This window comes from Podarcis raffonei, chromosome 3, assembly GCF_027172205.1.
Source record: "Podarcis raffonei isolate rPodRaf1 chromosome 3, rPodRaf1.pri, whole genome shotgun sequence".
NCBI lineage: Eukaryota > Metazoa > Chordata > Lepidosauria > Squamata > Lacertidae > Podarcis > Podarcis raffonei.
In genome coordinates, this window is record NC_070604.1 from 16,707,004 (window position 1) to 16,733,552 (window position 26,549).

At 42.7% G+C, this 26,549-nt stretch overlaps 1 protein-coding gene across 2 annotated transcripts in view; it reads right to left on the bottom strand.

The window, feature by feature from the left end:
• PLCB1 (phospholipase C beta 1) overlaps nucleotides 1–26,549 on the bottom strand; it is a 458,785-nt gene that overhangs the window by 318,495 nt on the left and 113,741 nt on the right. For both annotated transcript variants that reach the window (XM_053380655.1, XM_053380656.1), the window contains exon 3: nucleotides 7,697–7,771. In XM_053380655.1, coding sequence (XP_053236630.1) covers nucleotides 7,697–7,771 — 75 coding nt within the window. The remainder of the gene's footprint in view (nucleotides 1–7,696; nucleotides 7,772–26,549) is intronic.

Consider the following 26,549-nt stretch of genomic DNA (forward strand, 5'->3'; position numbering starts at 1 on the left):
TAGCTTTCCTCATCCAACCAAAGCCTGACCATGAGGCCATCGACCACAGGGGAAAAGCCAGCCACTTAGTAACTAAGACAGTGCATGTCTGTTCCCCTGCCTTAAAAGAGAGGACTTGGGGGCCGCCTACAAAGCTTCAGTAAGCAACTGTGTACCTATTTCCTCTGTCCAACATGCAGATGCTCCACATGCTGTAGCAAAGGAAGGGATGGATGCAAGCCAAGAATATCTGATGGGAGAAGCTCTTTCAACCACGTCCTCAAACAGTGTATGGAGGCACAGGTCCAAAATGGCCTGTTAGCAACTACAGTTACAGTGCAAGCACTGCTTGCACGAGGATTGTGTTCCTGGGGGCTGTGTGTAAAGACAAAATTGTGCATGGTCAGAAGAACACACAGAACCACCCCCACCATCTGAGCTCTCAAAATGGCCCCTTGAGATCCCACGATCACTTCCATGACCATCCCAGAGCCCTGTAAGCAAGGCAGAGGGTTTTAAAGCCCTTTTTGTGCAGAGATTCTGTGGAAAAAGAGTTTTTTAACTCTCCACATTGCTTACCAGGCTTACCCCCACCACCACTATATACTGATATTTTGATTGCATTATTTGTTGTTTTGCTATGTGCATACCCCAACCTGGGACCTTATGGTGAAGGACAGATTTTAAGTAAAATTATCATCATTACCAGCAGTAAAAATATTCAAAAGAAACTTTCCCTGTGCTTAACATCTCTCCCATGGGAATAGCCAGGATTTATGTTGCGTGGGAGGAGTTTTTTTGGGGGGGGGCAGAACTGAGCTACCTGCAATGTGATTGGTCAGCAAGTTAGCTATTTTAATTTATTTACTTGATGGAGAGCGGTTAACCCCAGCTACATCCATGATCTCTCCCCCATCCTTTCAGAATGTTTGGAGAAATTAAATGTTTTTAATATCTTCTACTTTGCATATGGCTCAAGAAAACAATGCATAGTTTTATTTTTATTTTAAAAGCCTTTCCTGCTGAAATATGTATGACTACTGAGCAGTAATAATAAAATGCATAGCACATTTAAAAATGAATGTTCACCATGGGGAATGTGCCCTACACCCAACTAATGCCACTATTTCAGCTTGTTAGCAAAATCCTCAGAGCTATATAAAGATTCTAGTTTCCATAGAAACTGTTGTGTGAAACTTCGGGATGTTAAGCACCCATGTTAATTTGAATTTCCATTTGCTAACTGCTAATACGCTATATCATTTCTAGTGTCGCAAGATAAAAGCATAGGTCATGATCTACAGCTTTTCACCGTGCTAATGTGCCCACTCCCCACCACCCCTGAGCCCCATGCCCACCCCCAAGTACCAACAAACAAGCCCCACATAAACCCCAGGTACACCTTCTTCCCAGGATATCCTGTGGCCTGGTGGCAGGAGAGAGTGTAGCTTGTTGTTGTTGTTTAGTCATTTAGTTGTGTCCGACTCTTCATGACCCCATGGACCAGAGCACGACAGGCACTCCTGTCTTCCACTGCCTCCCGCAGTTTGGTCAAACTCATGCTGGTAGCTTCGAGAACACTGTCCAGCCATCTTGTCCTCTGTCGTCCCCTTCTCCTTGTGCCCTCCATCTTTCCCAACATCAGGGTCTTTTCCAGGGAGTCTTCTCTTCTCATGAGGTGGCCAAAGTATTGGAGTCTCAGCTTCAGGATCTGTTCTTCCAGTGAGCACTCAGGGCTGATTTCCTTCAGAATGGATAGGTTTGATCTTCTTGCAGTCCGTGGGACTCTCAAGAGTCTCCTCCAGCACCATAATTCAAAAGCATCAATTCTTCGGCGATCAGCCTTCTTTATGGTCCAGCTTTCACTTCCATACATCACTGTATGGAGTGTAGCTTACATGGAAGGTAAAAGGTAAAGTAGCCCAATGTTGCCACATTTAGCACATGGATATTCAAGTCCTTACAATATAATCTTCTATCACTCTCTTCAAAGATGTTCAAAAGAGGGTGGGTGTTACAGAACTGTAGAGTTGGAAGGGACCCCAGGAGTTATGTACTTCAAACCCCTGCAAATTGAGGAATCTCAATAAGGTCATACATGACAGGTGGCCACCCAACCTCTGCTTAAAAACCTCCAAAGAAGGAGAATCCACCACATCTCATGGGAGTCTGTTCCACTGTTGACCAGCTATTACTGTCAGAAAGTTCTTCCTGATGATGAACAGGAATCTCTTTTCTTGTAACTTGAAGCCATTGAATAGAATCCTAGCCTCCAGAGCACAAGAATGCAAGCTTGCTCCATCCTTCATGTGACAGCCCTTTAGATATTTGAAGATCGCTATCTCCTCTCAGGATAAACAAATCCAATTCCCTCAACCATTCCTGATAGGGCTTGGCTTCCAGACCCTTTATCATATTGGTTGCCCTCCTCCACACACATTCCAACTTATCAATATCCTTAAAATGTGGTACACAGAAACACAGAGAGATGGAACTTTTATGTTTCCACAAACCCACCAGAGCCATCTGCAAGTACCCATTTTCTAACTGAAAAAGTCACAGCAAAACTTACAGGCTGCTTTAGCACAAACACACCTCAGAGTAAGCAATTTTATTCTAAGGGCAAAAGTTTTTTGTGATTGCATTCTTTTTAAAGTCAACCCTGAACTGGGGGAGAGTGACTGAATTATATCTCATAAGCAAAGCATTTCAGCATTTTTATTTATTTCCTAAGATTCAATCTATAGGCTCATCCTTCTCAGCTTCTGCTGAGAGACCCAAGAACCAGAAATCTAATTTTGTTTTTGAAAGCAGCTAATATTTCCACTTATCACATAATTGTAGAAGCAGAACCTTTTAGAAAAGCAAACGTTATGACATTCAGAGTAACCTGACATTTGGCCAACTAACATTCTTATAGGACTACTAAAATCCAGTTTTAAAAATGCAGTCGTGAACAGCATTTTAAGAAGAGAGCTGTCTCAACACTGTCTCTGAAAAATATTTTTTAATATGGTTCACGGTTAGATCAGCTATCCATAATGCAAAAACAAACTTCCACCATCTATTTTACATGCAGGCAGAGGGGTGAGGTGGGTGGGTGGGAGGTTGAAATTAATATGGAGACAAAGGTTTTATGGAGAAATAATTACCCCTTCCTCGTATAACACTCTGTGACAAGAAACAGAACGACAAAGGGTAGCTTTTTAGATTAAATTTTTCATATTGTGAATATGCTCCTACAAATTGATCCTTTCACTAAATTGTCAATATTAGCAAGATGCATATGGGCTAATTTTCATGGAGGTGTGATGGGCGCAATGACACTATTTCCTCTCACGCCGTTGGGCCCGCTCTCACTTAGATAAATTGCCCCCACCTCATTGAACAACTATTTACCTGAAGGTTTTTCTTTTGTTTTAATAAAACTATCCCAGATTATCCTGTGGGGGACCTTTGTGAGGGGATAACTAGTAAGTTGGAGTCTCAGGTGGATTTTCTTTAAATAAACAATAAGGATTTATTTAAGGCAAGATAGTACATAACACAAGTGGATAAAACTTAGGTTACTGCAGGAATACAATGCTATTTCACTTTAATTCACCCTTAGTTGTTTTGTGTTATAGGTCTGTCCCTTTATAAGGTGATACTTTCTTTCAGTTATCCACCCCCTTTAACAATCCTGCTTCTGAGGTACTTTAAGAAATAGACCCAAGCGCTCTCCACACTCCCTCCTTTCACTGGGTTTGGGAGTCTCCTGCTTTCTCTTAAGAATCTCTCCCCTCCAGACTAGACTGAGTCCCAAATAGGCTGTTCCTTTCCAGCTCCTACTTCTCCTGGCTCAACCTCTGCCTCCCAGTAAAATTCCAGTCTATTCCTCCTACAGGACACCACGCACTGTCCTTCACAATACACTCATAATGCAAGTTCTTTTCCAGAACCAACTCTTTTTCCCTTTCACTCTTTACACCTCAACCTGACTCCTAACCTGTCTCCCTACCTATCTCCCAGCCTCTCCAACCTCAATTCCAACCCCACCTCCTCAACCTCTCCTTTTAAACTCTCCCTCCTGGAACCACGGCCAATCAGAGGCTGCCGTTCTTTAACCATTTGCTGGCAGGAGAAAAAAGAAAAAGAAACACTTGTTAAACCAACTTGTCCAGCAAAACCAACTTTTTCATCACAGGAGGCTGTCAACCTGTTTCTGAGGGCAGGTAAGGGTTCACGTGATGGAACTCTCTTCCATAAAGTAAACACCCCAGCGCAAAGAATTGTAGCATGTGAGAAAGAATGCCAGAATCCATCACCCTTGCAAGCTAGTTTTCATTTTGAAGAGAATCTCTTTTGCATGGAAGAGCATCACTGGTACAGAAAGTTGACCATCCCTGTGAAAACTAGATCTTCACACCCCATCTTTCTGATTTTCCTTCTGTTCCTGCAGAATTTCTTTTCTGAAACACCCTTCAGTTTCTTCTATTCTTGACTGCCCTCCTATTGCTTCTGGCAGAGATTCCATTTCTCTACCCACATCGGGCCATTTACCCCAAGTGATTTATTCAGAATGCAATTGGAACCAATGGAAATATTGTAGCTGGCTTGGGAGTGGCTCTACAGAGATTGTGAGATGGATGTTTAGCTAAAGGAGAGACTCTGCAGATCATTAATATGTACTGGCAGACATCAAATAACTCTTGAGGCACGGCTGCCAAAACCCACTCATGACTGGCATATTTAAAATTGAGGGTGGCATCTTTAAAATTGAGGCTACCAATCTAGTAAGTAAGGGCGCCATGAGTACTGGAACTTTTGCCCCAGGCAGCAAAACGTCTTGGGTCAATCCTGCACTAGTCCATATCACACACAGCTCAATGACAACTGCTGCTTCTTTCACAGTGGGCTGACATCTCATGGAGACTTTGGGGATGCTTTCTGGAAGAGTGCAAAAACTGCCAATGGCTAGGCAGTTCTGTTTTGCATTTTTGCTTTGAATGTCATCTGTCTTTCAAAAGCCTCCATCGCCACGAGTGTTAAGTGATGATAAAAACAATACACAATGGAAGCCAATGGGAGATACCTTTTTACCCTGAAAAGGCTTAGGTAAAAGATCTCAGCTTGGAGTAATCCTGCATTATGAAGTATGGCAGCAAGAAATATACATTGTGAAAGCAGCCTTCCCCATCCTGGTGGCTGTCCACATGTTTTCAACTCCAGCTTCCATCACAGTCCCAGTCAGCACAGCCAGGGATGTGGCCAGGGATGATGAGAGCTGTGGTCAAACATATATGGAGCACACCAGTTCGAGAAGACTGCTTTAAAGTGAAACAGCAACAATAAAAATAATGACAGGTCCCTGACTCAATAAGATTGCAATCTAAAATTTGACAAAGGAGGTTGCTGCAGATGGGGGCGGGGGAGGAGTTGTTGGCATCCATCCATCTTGAGAGACAATGGAGTGTGCCTCCAGGGCTAAAGTCAAACCACTGGAGAATCACAGCGCCTGCTGTGGCTGCAGAGACCAATAACTTGTAACTGCTGCCTCCTGTGTTGTTTTGCTGTGTTAGCACTGAAGTGACTTCTTGGGGCGTAACCTGGGCAGTGTGTATGGAGGTCTCAGGCTGCCCAGATGACAATCTGCCCCTCTTGGCCTCACTTATGTGGTTCAAAGGAAAACAGAGCAATACATTTGGTACCAGCTTGGCTGCAGCAGTTGCAGGAAGGAGGCGTACCAGAAGGGAGGGGAAAAGCGAAGGATATACTGCATTTTTCGCTCCATAGGGTGCACCGGACCATAGGGCGCACCTAGTTTTTAGGGGGGGGGGAATAAGGAAAAAAAGTTATTTCTCTGGCTGTCTTGGCTTCCTCTTTAGGCACACGCAACCTCTCCAGCTGGGAGAGTCTGCGCGCGGCTTTGGCAGAAGCCAAGTCATAGCTTCTGCGGATATGTCCACGGATAGCTGCCTGAAGCGCAGGGAGTGCAGCACGAGTTGGCGTTGCCCTCCCCGGGCTTCAGGCTTCAGGCAGCTATCCGCAAGCCTTTGGAGCCCGGCGGGAACTCGCACCACGCTCCAAAGGCTTGCGGATAGCTGCCTGAAGCCTGGAGAGCAAGAGGGATCGGTGCACACCGACCCCTCTTGCTCTCCAGGCTTCAGCAAAAGCCTGCATTCACTCCATAGGACGCACACACATTTCCCCTTCATTTTTGGAGGGGGAAAAGTGCATCCTATAGAGTGAAAAATACGGTACCTAAGCCCAATATCATTAGAAGACAGGGACTAAGGAGTTGTGTTGAAGGCTTCATCAAAAACTTGTAGTATCACATAGGTGTTCCAAGATGGAATTCCAGGCATAAGAGACAGCAAGAGAGAAAGGGTGGAGTCATTTAAGCCACAGATCTTTCCAGTTGTTACTAAAGGGTTCACTGCACAATTAACCATTCTCTGCACAAAACAGATTTTAACTGATTGTCCAACACATTATCGCATTTCTAAGGTACCCTTTCACGTCAAAGCAACAGGCAAGCTCACACACATAGGTAAGGCATGTCATCCCCAGGCAAATAAAAGCCTCTTTTCTTTTTTACAAACAGCTTGCAATGAAAGCTGCTTGCCACTGACTGGTGGAGCACAACAGCAAGGAAGGCATTTATGCAGTTTAACAAAAGCAAAACCCCACTGAGCAAATAACTGTATGTGCACTTTAGCGAAACATACTTTTTGATACAGGAACACTTCTCTCAAAAAAGAAAGAGAAAAAGAGAGAGAAGGGGAGGGAGCTGCTTTTTAAAATAATGTTCTATCCATTGTTAATGTTCTCATGCTGTTCATCATAAAGCCAATAATCAGGGAGCACTAATTTGATATTTATGTGCATGTCACGAATTGCTACCATTGGTTTTCAATTACAATTCTAGCCTTTTGGAAAGTTTCTGACACTGAAATGGGCCCTTAGGAAGAAACTTTAAAATGCTTTAGGAAAAGCAATTCCATAGTCACATGATACATCCAAGCACACAATTACCTGCACACGGCAGCTGCCTATTTAAAAAGCAAAACAAAACTGAGAAAGGCCAAGGATGGCAACTTGCTTCCATAAAGCATAGCTGGTGAGATGCATGAAAAATCCTCAAGTGCCACCAAGCATAGCTTTGAATTTGGATTGCATACTTGTGTGATCGTTAATGAAAAGTTGAAAATGAAAAACAGCCATTATCTAGAAGGTACATTCGGTTCAACAATGCAGCTTTTTCATCCAATTTACAGATGCAGAAAATAGAAAAACTTAATTTAGGCATCTCTTGCAAACATGATGAGTTACTTACACTATCTATTAAATGTTTATCAAAAAGGAGCACTTCATAATTAACATTACAGTTCCGATTCAGCTGTCGAGGGTATAGCCACTCAAAACTAAAGTGAAATTATGTACTTGCTTCACAACACAGTCACTTCTGCAATGACATCCAAAATGTTCCACATAATAGACTTTCCGTCAATGTACAAGACGAAGTTCAAATTGCATGCTTGCCTCTCCCAGAGAGCCCTTAATTAAGCACCTTGAGGCTATCATTATAAGTAAGGCTATGCTGCAGTTATGCAAAGACACATATATGGTTGGAGGGGCAACTTTTAGGAACAAAATGTGACCCATAGGGAATTTTTACGAAGCACAATCTGGTAGAACAGCAGTGGAGAATCTTTGGCCTCCCCATGTGACCTACCTTAGGTGCTCTGGCATGTTTCCCGCATCGGGCATCTTTGACAAGGCTGATATCCAGCAGCTCCGATTCCTGCACCTGATGAGACAAGAAGGCGAGAGGGGAGATGTGTTTTGCTGCATTAGGTCATTCCATCATTTATGGAATGCATAAATGATGCATATGAAGGTCTTTACAAGCATTCCCACTCTAAATTAAGATAAAGGCATTCAGAGATCATACTAGACAAGAATTTCAAAAAGCATGGGGAAAATGCAGAGAATACTTCACAAAACAGTGCCCTAAAATTCATACCTGGACTTGTTTCGATTAATGTCTGCAGGGGACTTTGTGGATATTTAAATTATAATTAGAAAAATCTTAATAATTATTCATAAAGGAAACAGCTTATTGAAGTAAATAAGGATGCCAGAAACAGGATAAAAGAAGTCTTTTATTTGGTTGTTTGTATTGTTGTATATTATGCTTGTAGTTTGTTATGTTTGTGTCTGAGGGGGTGGATTTCTGTGTTGGGGGTGGGGGAGTTGTGTTCTGATTTAAATGAAATTCCCAATAAAAATTTATTAAAAATAAATAAATACATAAATAAATTAAGATAAAAGAAGAAAGGAAGCTGTCGTATACCACTGGCCCGTCAGTGTGAGTCTTCCCAAATCATGTTAAGATTATGCCTTTTAGAGACCAGGAGACCTACTTGAGCTGCAGACTTGGAAGCTAGTGGCATCGAGGAAAAGCCCAGGTTCACTCATCCATCCCCGACTGCCATGATTTGCGGGGACGCAGGGGGAGCAGATCTCCTCCCATTCAGCCAAGTACACTATGGGGCAGTCACAAGGGGGCAGGGCCTCCTCCGCCAGGGAACCAATCAAAGCCAGCTCTCTGGCTCCCCTGGGTGGAGCCTAGGGGTAGACTTGACTGAAGACTTTTCTGGTCAAGTCCACACCTGGAGTATAACAAGGAGGCCCACACCGGCTTCCGCCCTTCACCCAGTTTTCTCCTTCGAGGCTTCTCCACATACCCATTCCTTAAGTAAATAGTTTAGTGAAGAGGAATCTAGAAGAAAATTCCACCAGCAGCATTGTTATGGACATGGATCGGCCCCCGTTTCTCATGACCATGGAGGAATTTTACCCACAGACGGATTGGCCATGGTTCTGCAGGGTTTCCACCCATCTCCATTTCTACTATGTCACAACTTTGCAATGGCAGCAAATGCATTGAGCTGGGTCCTTAGATGGTAGGGGAGAGGCAACTGGCTGCATCCCAGTGGGGAAGCCCTTTATGGTATAGTTTATGGCCTCGGACCTGTATACCTGAAGAAGCATCTCCACCCCCATCATTCTGCCCGGACACTGGGGCCAGAACGAGGGCCTTCTGGAGGTTCCCTCACTGCGAGAAGTGAGGTTACAGGGAACCAGGCAGAGGGCCTTCTCGGTAGTGGCACCCAACCTGTGGAATACCCTCCCGTCAGATGTCAAGGCAATAAGCAATTATCTTACTTTTAAAAGACATCTGAAGGCAGTCTTGTTTAGGGATGTTTTTAATGTTTAATGCTGTATTGTGTTTTTAATATTCGGTTGGAAGCTGCCTGGAGTGGCTGGAGAAACCCAGCCAGATGGGCGGGGTATAAATAAATAAATTATCATCATCATCATTAAGGTGTGACGTGCTCCATCCAGAAGCCCAGCACCAATGTGTCCTTCTCAACTACTTAGTGCACTACTTCATGAGCTATAGGCAAGCAAGTTTTATGAGACTTGGCAGCATCAACTGTGTTTCTCCTGTGGATACGATTTGTATTTAGAGCAAATAAGCTGCACTAATTGTCTGTATTACCATAAAAGTTGCTCAGTTCCATAAACACTGCCAACGCTGGATTAATACAGTATACCACAATATGTTAGATTTAAATCTATCCCTGATCCCTGGAAAGCTACTGAATTAATGAGAAATCCATGTAGCGGCATAGGACCCCACAAACGAGCATACTTCCCTCCTTATGAATACTGTTAACGATTTTGGGGCTAGGGGTGGGAAGGAAACTGATATGCCATGTTTGGAGGTAGCTTTTAAAACTAATTTGATATACAGATAATTTACATTTTCAATAGGGCTGTAGCAAGCACTCAGTAAGGAAAAAGCTGCAGGGTAGCAGCAAGTGCACTCTTTCTACCAGGCTGCCCACACCAGGCAATGGAAACAGTAACCATAGCAATAGAGGATATATTATATGGGGAAAGGGGACAGAAAGCAAGCAAGGTTCAGCAGCTCCAGTTAAACAGGACTTCAGGCAGTCAAAAACTAGCCACCATCATGAAAAGTAGACGGTACTACAGAGAGGGATCAATGATCTGTCTCAGTATAATACAGCTTCATGGGTACAGACTGATTCCTCCCCCCTGAAACTCATTAAGCATCATTAGATCATTAGACTGCTGTACAAAAAAATTCCTCCTACATAGTTCCGCAATGTGACACTCATCTTTTGGAGAAGAGCGACCTTCCATATCAGTCACCAATTTCCAAAATTTCGTCTTATCACGAGTCTCCAAAGCTTGTGTCAATTCCAACCGATATTCTTTAATAAAGGTCTCCTTCTTATGTCTCATCAGCTATTTATGAGTATTGAATTTCAGAACAGGGACAGGAACTTTCCTTAGATCAGCTCTCTAAACAAAATTAAACCACTTCCTAAGTTTTTCTTCTACATCGAACACAATCATTATCAAACCATGCCCAATAAATAAGATGTCTTTGCCCACAACCGGCACCCCTGTAGAAACTCTGTTACAGTGTGATATGCTTGAATGCCAAGAGGACCACACATGAATCTAGAAACAGTTTGCCAGGTGTGGCAGAGGTGCTACACTGGCTTCCTGGCAAGTGGGTTGCTGCCAATGACCAGGAGGGAGAGAGGCAGTGGGGAGTTTGGCATAGTAGAAAGGCACTGGTGGAGTCAAGCCTTGCCCCTCTCTCCCAGTAAGCAACACCAACCCACCTGCTGGGAAGCTACCAAAGCAACTTTGCCCCACCTGGTGAGTCAAAATATATGATTTCCCTGTGGATCCAATGTTTAAAAACCTTTGTATGCATGGCCATTTGATGTTTGTGCATTGCATGATTAAGACTGCACTGAGGGAGAAACAGGGCTATTCCACTGACTTTGCTGAGAAGCTGCCTTTGGCCCTTCAGCAACCACTGCCTAACAGAAGCCATTCAATCAGACTGATTTGTTCCCATTCCAGCTGATCATTATTTTATGGTCCAATGCAGCTATGTGCATCTTGGGCCGATTTGCTGCCAGGAGAGGGGGAAATGCGCTGTAGGATATCACTGGGGCCTTACTTTCTTGCATGTCCTGGTGAGGTCTCAGGGAAAGGTTTAGGGAAGCTTTTAATGTTTAACAGACCACTGTATTTTAGTATTTTGTTGGAAGCTGCCCAGAGTGGCTGGGGAAACCCAGCCAGATGGGTGGGGAATAAATAAATAAATAAATAAATAAATAAATAATAATATAAAGAGGTGGGCCCTTATGGTCATAGACTCATAGAATTGGAAGAGTTGGAAGAGACCCTCATGGTCATCCAGTCCAACCCCTGCAATGCAGGAACCTCGACAAAAACATCCATGACAGATGGTCATCCAACCTCTGCTTAAAAACCTCAAATGAAGGAGAGTTCACTACCTCTCTTTGGAGTCCATTCCACTGTTGAACAACTCTTACTATCAGAAAGTTATTCCTAACGTTTATTTGGAATCTCTTTTCTTGTAACATGAAGCCATTGCTTCGGGTCCTAGCCTCACGAACAGGAGAAAACAAGCTTGCTCCATCTTCCATGTGACAGCACCTGAGATATTCTAAGGTGGCTATCATATCTCCTCTCAGTCTCCTCTTCTCCAGGCGAAACATACCCAGCTCCATGAACTGTTCCTCGTAAGGCTTGGTTTCCAGATCCTTTATCATCCTGGTTGCCCTCCACTGCACACGTTCTAGCTTGTCAGTTGTTAAAGGGCTTCCCATCCCTCCCTCCTTTGGTTTCAGAGTCTTTCAATGTGCTGTTATGTAACTGCTAGTTTACAGGGCCAGAAAGCAATGTTACTCGCCATCAAAAGTGGCTGTCGGATGAGAGGCTGTCTCCTTCCTCCTCCAATTTCCAGAAACATTCTTGCATTCTGAACTGAACTGCAGCTCTTGACATCTTTCGGTCCCTCAACCTTTATATACATAGGGAGATGGGAACGTACTACGTATTCGCAATTCAGAAAACAATTATCTCTTTATACCATATATGGAGGACCCGTGCCCTTCTTCCAAATGTTGACTGAACTACAACTCCTATCAGCACCTGCAAGCATACCCAAGGGTGATGAGAGTTGTAGTTCAGGAATATGTGGAAGGCCAAACATTCCCCCAACCTTTGATTATGATTTATTCAAACTCGTGTTTACTTGAAACAGTTTATCACGTAACAAACCTATCAAAAGCACTTTTTATTTCTTCCAACTCATACTAAAGCCACAGTTTGCCTTGTCTTCCAGTAGCTAGTACAGCTTTTTGCTGACATGGGATTTGAGATGTCAATGATGGGTTAAAAATAAAACTGCAATTGACAGCTATCCAGGCTCTGATCACATCCAGGTAGCACCAGCAAGATATATAATTTTAAAATATAACAACAACCAACCAACCTAATAAAATAGCTGAAGTGTAGAAAGCCTTCATTTTAAAACTGAAAGTTTGTTGCCCACACATCTGTACAAATCTCTACCTCTTCTCTCTCTCCTCTACCTACTTTCCCCGTTTCTTTCTTCTTTTTCTTTGTACTTACCCCTTCTTTATTTCTTTATTACTGTTAGGGAATTTTTGTTGAAATAAGGTGTGGTTTTACTGTCTACCTTGTATATATTTGTGGTGGAGTAGGGAATTAACGTATTTTTCCGTCTATAAGACACCCCCATGTATAGGATGATCCCTATTTTTGGGAACTCAGGTTTAAGAAAATGGGGAAGATGACCCCTGTGTGTAAGACGCCCCCAAATTTTGGACATTATTTTTTGGGGGGGAAACCTAGTCATATACATGGAAAAATACGGTAACTGGATGTTTTTTGCCCCAATACAAAATGTTTGTGAAATCTGTGACTGTTTAAGACATGTTAGCATATGTGGCTTTATAAACCTATACACCAGTCCTGGCTACACAACACCGCAGAGAAAAACAGCAAAATAGATGGTGATTGCAAGGACACCAGGGGGTTCCTTTTCTTATAAATGGCAGCAAAGATGAGGCATCCTATTAATGCTGAAAGAGGTAAAGCTGATCCTACAGCACTCTTCCCCCGCCCCAAGAAGAAAAAAGGTCCAAATATTTGTACTGCGACACACTCTCTGTTATATAAAGGAAGAGGTGATGAAACACTGAATTTCAAATGCTAGTTTAAAAATAAAGGCTCCCACTGTACATTGCAGAGATGGGGGGAAACGAGAAGAAGCGTCATTGATGCCTTCACAGCTTCAGTTGGCCGAAAAATACATTGCCCTTTATTGCCTGCATCGTTAGCAGAAACACACAACAAGCTTGCACCCATTCCAGGTCCATAACCCAGATGTGGCTACATCTAAAATGAATCTCAGAGGAAGCCTCTTGGAGATACTCTGTATACCGATGGGCCCAGGTTTTGTCCCTGCCATCACCAGTTACAAGGTCCTTAGGCAGCAGGGATGAGAAAGACTTTTGCCTGCAAACTAGAGAGGCACTGCCAGTCAGAGCAGACAATACTGGACTAGAGGACCAGCGGGTCTAGCTCAATATAAGGTAGCATCAAATGACCAAGAGGCTTATCTCATTGCTGGCCCATTTTCATAAAGGGTAAGCAACGTTAGAGCCAACCTTCCATGGACTCTGCTCTCTCACTAGGGACAAAAAGCCCTATTCACTCTATTCTTTTGATCTAACGGAACAGTGACGCAGGTGGCACTGTGAGTTAAACCACAGAGCCTAGGACTTGCCGATCGGAAGGTCAGCGGTTCGAATCCCCGTGATGGGGTGAGCTCCCGTTGCTCGGTCCCTGCTCCTGCCAACGTAGCAGTTCGAAAGCACCTCAAAGTGCAAGTAGATAAATAGGTACTGCTCCGGCGGGAAGGTAAACGGCGTTTCCGTGTGCTGCTCTGGTTTCTCCAGAAGCAGCTTAGTCATGCTGGCCACATGACCCGGAAGCTGTAAGCCGGCTCCCTCGGCCAATAAAGCGAGATGAGCGCCGCAACCCCAGAGTCGGCCACGACTGGACCTAATGGTCAGGGGTCCCTTTACCTTTAATGGAACAGTGTTCCATATCATCTTCTCAGAATAATACTCTTTAAACTTTTAACCAACGGCTCAAGGAGCTCTTAACAAAACAGAAAAGCAATCCAATAAAAATAATTAAAGTTGTTGCTAATTCCAATCCAGTGCGTTAAGATCAGCGGGATGCACTTCGTTCCAATGTGTGCTCCCATTCACGAATAGCATGACTTGCCAATACAGCATAAGATGCATCACTTTTGTGGAGCTGCTGTTTTTGTGGAGAGAGGAAAAAGCAAAGCACAGATATCCAAGGCACTCTATGGACTCACTGTGGATAACCAGTATGATGGATAGGCAAAGCAGAAACACATTGGAAATAAAGGGCCAAGTCCTCCATCATGCGTACCTATGACCTTAAGCCAGGAGAAACCTGTGGTCCTTCAGGGTGACCGTAGACCATGCTGGGAGTGCAACACTACTTGAGAGGCTGCTGCTTCCCCATCTCTGGTATAAATGCAGCAAATGAGATCCTCATTACTTTCTTCAAATAAACCTTTAGTCACAAGGTTCAGTTAGATATTTATCTTTCCCATACAAGAGCATTGTGCAGTGCAGCCATGTCCCTATCAAATCCCGACTTTTCTTTCTGACAGACCACCTACACAGCATTTCTGTCTGCTGGTTACTTCTTGCAGTGCAATATCACAAAAGCCACCCATGGTCTTCCTTCTACTATTTACTTGCCAAGAAGAGAGCTCTGCTACACAGAGATGCTGAAAAGCTTAAGGAGCACCTTGCTGGATGAGGCCAAAGGTCCAGTTCATCTAGCATCCTGTTCTCAAAGTGGTCAACCTGTGGGAAGCCCCCAAGGAGGACATGAGCAGAATACCACTTTCCCCACTTGTGATTCCCAGCAGCTGGTTTTCAGAAGTACCCTGCCTTCAACAGTGTAGGGAGAACATAGCAATCTTGTCTATTAACCACTGATAACATTATCCTCTATGAATTTGTCTAATTCTCTTTTAAAGCCATATAAGTAGGTGGCCATTACTTTGTGGGATTTAATTCCATAGATGGGAAGAAGCAACAGCTTATGGATTAAACGGACCTTTCCCCTCATGAAGAGCAGAAGCATTGATTTTCCACATGTGCTGCCCGTTTGTAATACCAGTTCCTAGCCATTTCCACTCTGCAATTTAGTCTGGGCTCAGTAGGACAATTCAGATTGTGTCACATCCCAAGTTTATGGGGGAAAGGCCACTATGAGTCCTCCACTTATCTGTGCTTCATATATCAAAATGAAAGCCCTAATGCTCACCTCTGTGTCTACATATTGGAACTAAGCAATATCGTTATTGCCTTGTTTATGATGAACAGGGGGACAGAGAACTCATCCTCCAGTGGTACAACTCATATTCCCTGAAATGTAATAGCTGAAACAAGTGTATTATGCAACGCAAGTAGCCCAGGACCACATCACTCTAGCTTGCTGACCTAAGCAGCCCTAACGTCTCTGATTAAAACTGCTACTTAAAAAAAAAAATGCACCCCCATTGCAATATTTGTGACAGCATATCCGAGGAAGATAACATAGGATGTATTTGAATGTAAAAAAGGACGGTACGACTTGAAAAAAGACAATGCACATTTTTTGTGAACCAAGCAATTTTTTTTTAAAAAAAGAAAATGACACACATCTTGAGTTTCACTTGAATGCCTCATTTGCAGCATGTTGGCTTTACACATACATATGCTCTGGGAACTTTTGATAACTAATTCTCTTTGCTGACACAGGCATTAATTGCATACATTCAGATGCCATTTCATTGCATGGTCTATTATGCAGAATAATCAAACAGTCTTGAGGTTTAGCTACCATGTTCTTCCTTTTAACTGACATCCATACCTGTGGGCAATTGATTCAAGAATGATTTAGGCATATGACTTTACTTTTCAGTAAACGGTGGGCAATTGATTCAAGAATGATTTAGGCATATGACTTTACTTTTCAGTAAAGAAAAAGGCAGCTATCTGAAGGAGAATTAAGTTGTCACAATGCAAGTCCTCTGTTCAGAGAGATTTCACACAAGCCTGTCTTCATTAGGCATCTTAGAGGGAAACTGAGAGAGTGGCATATAGATCACAACGGTCTCTTTGTGCCAATCTCAGCCTCACATTTATCCATTAGAAAGCCGTTATGAACATTATTCAGCCAAAAGGAAATACTGTATAGCAGAAGTTGTCATCCACATATTGTTATGTTTCATTTGTGAGGTTCACAAGCAACGTTTTTTGCAATAATTTTTTTTTTGAAAAATGCTTTGTTCAGTTACAAGTCTCCCTTCAAAATGCCTGAAGAAAGCCTTGAAATCAATAAGACTGGCTAGTTGGGTTTCCGAAGTGAGATGAGTGGAGCAGTGATGGCTTTAAAAAGGTACCTTCATGCTTTCAAATTCTGAACAAGTTCATTTTAAAGGCACCTATTTACTTACCTATCCTTTGCAATAAAGAACCTAATTTTCAACTTCCAGAGCATGTGTCTTTTCCATGTCCATATAGCCAGTGCTTTTTTTCTTAAAAAATGTTTAGGGGTAGTCTCATTTTCCTACTCATATTGAAATACTGCCCCTCAATGAGGCCAAATGTTGATTCACAAAATGTTTAGGGGTATGCATACCCCTGCGTCCCCCCAGAAAAAAGCACTGCATATAGCCATTACAAAAAATACAGCTGGTGTTAATGGATTGTCCTTTTAGTTGGCTTGATTTGGGGTGCCATCTGACGTCACTTTGTGACAAGGTGTGTGGAGTTCAGCCTACCGGGGGGATGACCTACTGGAAGGTTTTGCTCAGTTCCATTTCATCGCTATTTCCTAATGTCCGGATGTGGTTCAGATAATAGCATTTCTAAAATTGACCAGTAACCGACTTTACTCCTTCTCAACCATTCTGAGGCAGTTCAGATATAATTTTGTGAAGATTAATGCCACATGCTCTTTCGTTTGCTAGAATTGGCAGAGCGCAGTATCTAAGACGATGCACTGCCAAGGACCGCTTCCATATTTCACTGCAGCCATCAACTCACTAGTCTTTCAGCCTTAGTCCCTGCAGTAAGAGGATAATAATCATGACAGAACCTCACAAGGTTCTTGTAAAGATAGCTGTGATGACGGATGTGTAGCACTCTGTAAAATTGGAACAACAAGGCCCTACCTCACAACTCTCAAGAAAAATCACGGTGGCACTGCATTTATTAAAGATAGAAGAATGTTAAGGGAGCGGGGGAGAGATTATCAGGGTTCAGAACCTTCCTCAGGGTCACCCATCATGCACAGAGATGTGGAGGGGAACTGCTGTGTGGGAAATGCTCTGTCTGAATTGAGCCCTAAAATAATGAATTTGATTGGCGTATTATGTCAAATGACCAGCAGAACATTTCTTGTACATCTGGCGGTGAAGTCCCAGGCTTTCACCAGAGGATGTGGTTGGAATTTTTTCCACATCACTATCAAATGAATCCCGCAAGCACTAAGAGGAAGCTACCATTATTACCGTCGAATAAAATGCACACACAGGAGTGGGAGGTACCCCACAACGTTTTGTTGCATATTCTACTTGAATCCCCTATTAGTATTGGCAACAATTCCAAAAGCAACACAAAAAAACCCTACCTGTGAACAACACTTTCTTGAACCACAGGATGCGGTTTGAGGATTATTATTTGAGAAGTATTATTTTCAAGCCCAACAAAGGGAAAGGCATGGACTCATAAGAAGTGAGATGTGACCTTTCTTTGCCACATTTGAGAAATTGATTGTTACAATTGGTGTAAGAACCTGGCTCATGACTTGTAAACACAAAGCTATGCATTATTGCATTGTGTTGACTAAAACTCGTTGAATGGCATCTTGTATGCTTTTAAGATGGAATTTTCACTCTTGCAATTTAATTCTCTCTGAACAGCCAAAAAGCAGCATTGTGCTACGTACGGAGGAGGGAAAGCTGAATGGTAGGCATAGAGTGGAGAGTGGGAATTAAAAATGTCTGTAGGCTGAAGATTGGAAGCCTGGAACAAAAGCCAGGATCTGAAATCTGGAAACTATGGCAATCAGAGCTGCTAATAGGGGTCACCTTGTGTTTGATGACTGCATTAAACTGCTTCTTCTTTTTTATCCAACACAAACTGCTAAGTAAGGAGAATACATGATGTGGAAGGGCAGTGTGTTTAAGCCTCCAAGTGGATACAGTTGTTCAGATGAGTGCATATAAAATAGAGAACATGTCTCTATAAATTCAGTTAGCACTACTTCTTGGCAGCTGCCAGCCCAGTTTAATGAGAACATTTTAAAGCTAATCCTGAGACATGCATATACCTGAGGAATTCAGTATTGAGAGGAGTTGATATGGAGTAATGGAGATATAAGGAGACCAAGGTTCAAAACTCCACTCAGCCACATGAAGCTCACAGGTGACCTTGGGACAGCCATAAAAATATAGGAAGAGCCTGCTGAATCCTGCTAATGGTCCATCTGAGGTGTAGCATCCTCTTCTCACAGGGGCTAACAAGATGCCTGTGGGAAACTTGCAAGCAGGATATATAGACCAACTTGGTGGTGGTTCTTGTAACCATTGTCCTCACTGTGGAAGGTCGTGTGGTTCCAGAATTGGCCTCCACAGTCACTTATGGACTCATTGTTAAAACCGTGTTTATGGAAGACAATCTTACTCGGCTACAAGTGATTGCCAAAGAAGAAGAAAGAATTCCTTTGAAAACAATCAGCATGAGGCCAACAAATTTGGTTGGTAACTTATATCATCACAGTACCATATCAAGAGGTAAAGCAATAACCATGAATTATAAGGCAGACACCTCAAAGTCTCTGTGTGGCAACAGTCGTGTAGTGTCACTTGCCGTCGCTTGGGGCATGCGCACAGGCATTAGGCAAGGCACGCAAGCACAGGCGTTGGACAAGGGGGCATGGAGGGTGAACGGAGCCTGCTAGCCCAACCCTCTCCTCCAACGCTGCCAGAGTGAGCCCACTCCTACTGAAGCAAAGTAGGGCTGTGCTGAGCTGCCTGCCCACCCATGCAGGGGGGAGCCCAACTGGCCAATGCAGCCCTTGGCAGGTTAATCCCCCCAACGTGGCGACACCCGTGGAGAGGAACACCTGGACTGTGCACCCTCAAAAATTGTGCACCAGGGGCCATGCCCCCACCCCGCCTGCACCTCTCACATAATGCCCCTGTGTAGCAAGCCATGGGCACGCATCTGACAATCTTTATCACCTACGATCACTTACACCTGCTGTTACAGCCACAGTGAACCTGAGCCACTTTCAGATTCAGGGGAGGCAGAGAAACATCCTGCTAACCCATGCAGTCAGACACAGCAGGACCATGGCATTGCCAACATCCCCATCTCAAGACAATGATATAGGCCATGATGCAACACATCAAAAATCAACCCAACAGGGTCCCACTAGAAGTCAGCTTCACTCAAGGGGGAAACCCAGAGTGAAACAGGCACAGAATCCAGCTTTTTCCTTTTCCTTCTACCTTTGGATGTGTATGATGAGAGCTTAGAAAACTTTCATCACTCTGGGGAGTTGATAAGACATGGTGAAGGGAGCGAAACCAAAGCTAACAACGAAAATCTCTGTTTGAGGACAGATCAGATATCACAGAATCATAGATTTGTAGAGTTGAAGGACCGTCTGGTCCAACCCCCTGAAATGCAGGAATATGCAGCTGTCCTATACGGATCCAACCTGCAACATTGGAGATAGCAGTATCATGCTCTAACCAGCTGAGCTATCCAGGCTCACCATCAAGTTCATATAACATTAAGCATATCTAGTTAAGCATATTAAGCTGGTCACATCACACTCACAGAAATCACTTAGTAGGTACCTGCACTCCCCCCCCCAAACTTTTTTCCTAGGAGGGCTAAAGGCTTACTTTAAAGATGAAGAAAGGAATCTCAAGGTCTCAGTCACCTGCCCTGGGGCACTAGAGAAAGTCTCTGCTGCCAGGCTGGTGACTCATACTTTCCAGGACAGTTCAGGAACAATTTGGATTTATTCCCACTTGAGCTGTGCACGAAAAGACCTTTGAAAATACCATTTACCATCAGTTGTAGGCCTCCTCCTTTCCTTTGCCCTGCTACCATCTGCAGATCAAAGGCCACTGGCCTTAAAACTATCCATCAAGGAATTGCATTCATCACTGTAGTCCAGACAGAAATATAACACTGACTATGGATACAACTGACCCTTGGGGGACCAATTTCATTTTCTCTTATTGAAATTCCATTTTCTAGTTTGCAGTGAACACTTGCAAGATTTTGGAAACCTGAAGGTAACACCCTGAGCAGAAGGTAAATTCATGACTCACATATTTGTTCTATTAAATAATATCCCAACACCTACTGAGATTATATATATACAGTGGTATCTCAGGTTACATATGCTTCAGGTTACAGACTCCGCTAACCCAGAAATATTACCTCGGGTAAAGAATTTTACCTCAGGATGAGAGCAGAAATCGTACAGCGGTGGCACAGCGGCAGCAGGAGGCCCCATTAGCTAAAGTGGTGCTTCAGGTTAAGAACAGTTTCAGGTTAAGAACAGACCTCCAGAACGAATTAAGTTCTTAACGCGAGGTACCACTGTGTGTGTATATATATATAATTTTCAAGGGAATGGGGGGTAGCTACATCTGCCGTTAAGGAGGTGCTATGGAAAAATCTCAGCCAGTGTTCGCAACCCCAAAAATCAAAGATGCAAGCCCATGACTAAGCAAAAACACAAAACAAAGCCATAAGCCATGGTACAACCACATGCCATTATCTGATTGCATCTCTAAAATACTAGTCCAATGTCATGTTTTCTGGGGCTGGGGTTCATGGGGCTACTGCTGTACCCCATTTCTAAGCATTTCTATTTGCTTGCACAAGCAACATTCGCCCACTAATTGTAGTAGCAACTGAGACCAATATAGCCCAGCTTCTATCCATATCATTCTAAGATCTTTCATTGATGTACATGGGTAACATTCAGCTATGAGGCCACGCTTCTCCTGAAGATGCTACCTGATCAATTATGGATATTGCAGAATTAAGCAAGAAATATGCTAGGGCTATAATACTAAATTCACTAACTAGGAAGCAAACCCCCACTGAGCACAATGGGTATGTACTTCTGAATAAACTTGCCTAAGATTGTGATACACACTTGCCAATTTCTCTAATTCTGAATGAACAGTTCTCACAACCTTTAGCTAGCTGAGCCTGATTCACATTTGAGAAAGTTTTGCTGCCAGGGGATTGTTTTGTCTCCACTTAACAATAGGGGAAAAAATCTCTCCCAAAGTGTAAACTCCTGCTTCAAAGCTCAAATGCTACTTATCAAATATGACACTTCCTGTCTAGCTATGATAGGAAGCCACTTGCTACAGTTTGCCAAGTTCTATTTGAGATTTCTAAAGGAATTCGGAACCTTCCTTTTATCCATTCCAGGCTTCGCATCCGCTGTTCCACTTGCTTTGTTGTAAGCACCATATCGTTGCCAGACACTGAAGTGCTTTCAAAGTAAGCCAAACGTGTTGACATGCAAGAGCAAAGAAGAAAAACGGTTTCGGCAGCTTTACTTCCAGGAGACAATTGCTGGAAAAGTTACTTTTCAGAGCTAGCCAGGTTTGTGGTGGAAATCTTACAATCATCATCAGCACGCTTCTGGATGAAACTTCCTAATCTGAAGCCGTTTTTAACTACAAGGGAACAAAAAACACCCTTCAACACCACCATGAAGATGGATGGGACACACAGGGCTAGACAAATTGGAAATTTTCTGCCTCCAAATGAAACCGTAATGGAAACAATCACAAAAAAGATCGAGCGATACAATCAACCAACATTCCTCTAATGCAGTCTATTTACAGAGAATGATTTTCCCTTATTCCTTTTTGCAATAGGCCATTGTAAACAAACCCATTCCCCCCCCCCAAAGAGCCATAAACTAGGCCCACAAAACTACCAATACCTAGACATAGGTATAAGGAGCTGTAGAGAACACTTCCCACGTTCATCCAGAGGCAAATCTCAAGGAAAGGGTCTAAGAAATTATGCTTGTGCAAAGTGAGTTTGTTGTTGTTGTTGTTACAATGTGGAAAGGGAGTTTGCTTTGTTGGCGATTTGTTCTTTTAAAAGAATATCTTTGTACTGCAGGAAATAATACAATGAATGCATTCTTGACATTAATGAATATTGTTTCACGCCACCACAATCTCTGAGTGGTGCAAGATTCCAGGCGCTTACCCAGGGTTTATGTTTTCTTTTGGAATGAGGCACAGTGCAGACTGTAGTGTCTTTATGATATATGGCTTATTTACATGTATATACAACGTGAGCCTATGATGGCAAGGTTCACAGCATTAATACCCCAAAAGGGTCTTGTTTCTCCCATAGCAGCAGCCTTGGATTCAAGGAGAAATCAAACATGGCTGTCTCTCTGTCATCTCCCTGCTTGCTAGTATACATCTGGCCCAGATCACTGCAGGTGTTTGGAAATGTTTACATTCCATCATTGCATTCATTCATTTTCAAGGTGCATCGTTGTGCCAGCTTGTCAATGCAATTTACAGGAGGCTTAGGTTATATTGCAAAATGTCAAGAGGGGTGAAAGGATTTTTAGCTAACCTTTGTGCAACTATCAATTCCCTTCCCCCATTAAAAAAATAAAACCAGACTCTAGAATATAACTCTAATCAACTCGTCCCTTATTCTGGATCTTACTTATCTGAGAGAGCAATTTGCAGTGAACAATCAATTATAATAATTGTTACCAGCAAATAAAAGATGCAATCAGCATGATGAGCTTAGCTTCATAAATTTATCTGTGTCGAGGGGCAACCTCAAGAATTCTTAATGGTGTTATCAAGCCTGGAAAGGGCTGGCTCTACTATTAGATATACTGAGGCGATCGCTTCAGGTGGCAGGTGCTGGAGGACCGCGCTCCATTCTACTGGAGGCCAGTACAGTCATACCTCATGTTTGCTTTGTGTTACGTTTCTTCAGGTTGCATCCCACAGTGACCCGGAAGTATCAGAAAGGGTTACTTCTGGGTTTCGCCACTCGCGCATGCGCAGACGCACAAAATGACATCACACACATGTGCAGAAGCGGCAAATTGCAACCTGCGCGTGCGCAGAAATGCCGCTGCAGGTTGCGTTCCTTTCATGTTGCGAACGGGCCTCCGGAATGGATCCCGTTCGCAACCAGAGGTACCACTATATGTGCCACACAGCCTGTTCTGCAAACCCTAAATTAGCCTACCAATGATATGGTAGAAAATTTTGGATAGTTGGATGTCCTTAAGCATGATCTAATTTAGCATGTTATCTGTGTTTAGGAAACAAAGCTAAAAACTTCAAAATAGCCAAGCTTGCCTAATATAGTATTTGAAATTGGTTCCATTTACTGTAGCTAATGATCTTATGAAATTAATAAGAAGCATTCATGGGAAAATAAAGCATGGGGGAAAATTTCCACCTGACTTCATTGTAAGGTAAAAGATAAAGGACCCCTGGACAGTTAAGTCCAGTCAAAGGCGACTATGGGGTTGCAGAGCTCATCTTGCTTTCAGGCCAAGGGAACAGGCATTTGTCCACAGACAGCTTTCCGGGTCACGTGGCCAGCAGGACTAAACCACTTCTGGTGCAATGAAACACCGTGGCAGAAGCCAGAGTGCACGGAAATGCCGTTCATCTTCTTGCCACAGCAGTACCTATTTATCTACTTGCACTGGCATGCTTTTGAGCTGCTAGGTTGGCAGGAGCTGGGACAGAGCAACAGAAGCTCAGCCCGTCACGAGGATTTGAACTGCCAACCTTCCAATCGGCAAGCCCAAGAGGCTCGGTGGTTTAGAGCACAGCGCCACCCGCGCTTCATTGTAGCAACCTTCCCTTAGGTGTCATGGAGTGTCCTCTTCCACCATCAGTGTTGAAGTATGAATCAGCTGCCCATCTAGTCAGCTTCTGTATGCAAAATAAAGGGTGTCATCTTATCTCTTGCCTCAGGCTACGAAATAGCAACTTTGAGTCTGCAGATTTTAATCTCTCTCACCTATTTCATTGGCCCTGGGTAGAATTCAGTGTTGTTGCCCTCTTCTACTTGTTCCATCTACACAAGCATGGAAGCTTGCCAGATGGAATATCAATAATGGAATGTGTTGCTTGTTGAATATGTTAATACATCATTGTTCTGGGTGTTGTGTTGTTTCTTTTAATGTTTTTGTTTACTGTGCAGGGTTAAAATTCTTGAAGCACTTAAAAAACTGAATAAGTTTACAAAGATGTCAGGAGTGCTATCAAAAAAATATAAAGAGAATAAGAAATACCAGATTTAAATTTCAGCATCTTGCCAGAAATATACTTGTTCAAAAGAAAAAAAGCACACTCAGTATGGCGATGAAAGAAAACTGCTCTAAAATTCTATGTAAGTGGAATTACACTTCAACTTTCATTTAAAAAAAAATATCATGATGACACCTTCAAAAATATTGGTGTCAAAAGAACAGTGCAAGGCCCATAGATACACTTGGCAGCAGCACCACTATATTAAAAATATTGATAGGATGCTGTGAAAAACACCAGAGAGATAATAAGTTACAAAATTGGAAAAACCTCACAAGAGTTCCTGTTAGAATATGCCAAGAACAGTATAAAGAATGATCACAGAGACCTTGTAAAGAATCTGATAACGGCAGCCGGAGTACCACTCACAAAAATTGGAAGAATAATGACGTACCCACTACAGTGGTTTAGAGAAGAGGTACATGGCATATATGGGTGATGGATGCCTTGATGATGAACAAACTCACTCGCTTAAACATCTGCAGGAGATATATCACAATCTCCCTCAGGGGAAAGTGACAGCTGTTCATCCACTAGTGAAATAAAATTAGGCTGTAGACAATTGATTGGACAATACATGGACATATGAAGCTGCCTGTTGGCTCACGTAGTGTACCGTGACCAACAGTTGTTTTCTATGGTTACAGGCAGAAGTCCTTGCAGTCCTGCTGCCTAACATCCTTTGTAGTTGGATATGATAAAAACTCAACCAAGCACCTTCTGTAAAGCAAGCAATTTCTTCATCATCACTAATTTAAAGTTCCTTCCCTACTGATGACAATACTATAGAAGACCAGGATGAAAATGCCTCAATGAATTTATATGCCATTTGGAGAAACAATAAGACATTTTATACAGAAGTGTTTTTATTAATATATATTAATGGACTTTATAAATGCAATTTTGGGTGGGAGACTAACACATTTAAAGAATTTGGTGATGTCCAGTTAGTTCATTTCTGTTTCTGTTTCCTTAATAAATTTGACATCATTACAGTGTAGCTATATTAATAAAAGTATCCCACCATCATGTTGGAGAGGCTGAAATAGTACAGGTACAACATTTCACATGTGGTGGGCATGTGAACATATAAAGCCCTTCTGGAAGAGGGTATTTACAAAAATAAGCTATATTATGGGTCAGTATGTAGAATGTACCCCAAGTTAACCATTTTTACAGAAGGGCATTTTGACTTTTATTATTAAAAAAACTAATTACTTTTCTTTTAGCGGCAGCACACCTACTAGTGACACAGAATTAGAAAGGATTCGAATATCTATATTTCTTGTTGGAAACAGGGTGTATGGTTGAATGCTGTATCAGAAAAAATAACAGAGACTACATGCATCAAATAATGCAAATGATGTAGACTATTTTGTTGAAATATGGCATCCTTTTATAAAATACTTTACTGATAACCATGAAGAATGGCAACCACCGAAATCACAGACTGGACTTTGGCAAACTTAAATAGACTAATCAATTCTGGAGGGGGGAACGGGGTAAATTGGGATTGTGTTTTAGCATTTTCTTCTATTCCATTTATTCTGTTTTTGTAATTGTTACATTTTGGAAATCAATAAAACTATATCTAAAAAAAACAAAAATAAGCAAACTACACTGTATATAGCAAAGTACACCACAGACATCCAACATCGACCACCCCTGCCAGCATGGCCAATAATCAGGGATAATTGAAGCTGCAGTCCAATCACAAGTGAAGCATCATAGCTTTCTCACCACTGGCGCTAACCAACAGATATCTCTGATGCGCTTCAACATTTCATGTAGGGCAGGAGTGAGTAACCTCTGGCTTATGGGCCCACCTTGGCTCACCATTTGGTCCAATTTGGTCTGTGGGGCCACTTTTTTTTGCAAATCACACCAGCAAGCCAATTTGCTGGCATTACTGGTGACATCACTTGATGAGTTGGATGGCTGCAGGTGCCTATTCCTAGCAGGTTTTAACCCATGCTGCACAGCTGCCTGGAGGGGGTTAAGTCCTGCTTAAGTATGATTTCACACCAGGCATTCACAGTCAAAGAGGGGGATGTTATTGGGTTATTGTTCTTATTTTGATTTTATATATGTTGTGATTTTTTGTGTGTGAACCACCCTGGGACCTCCAGGTATAGAGCGGTATATAAATTCAAAGATTGGGAAA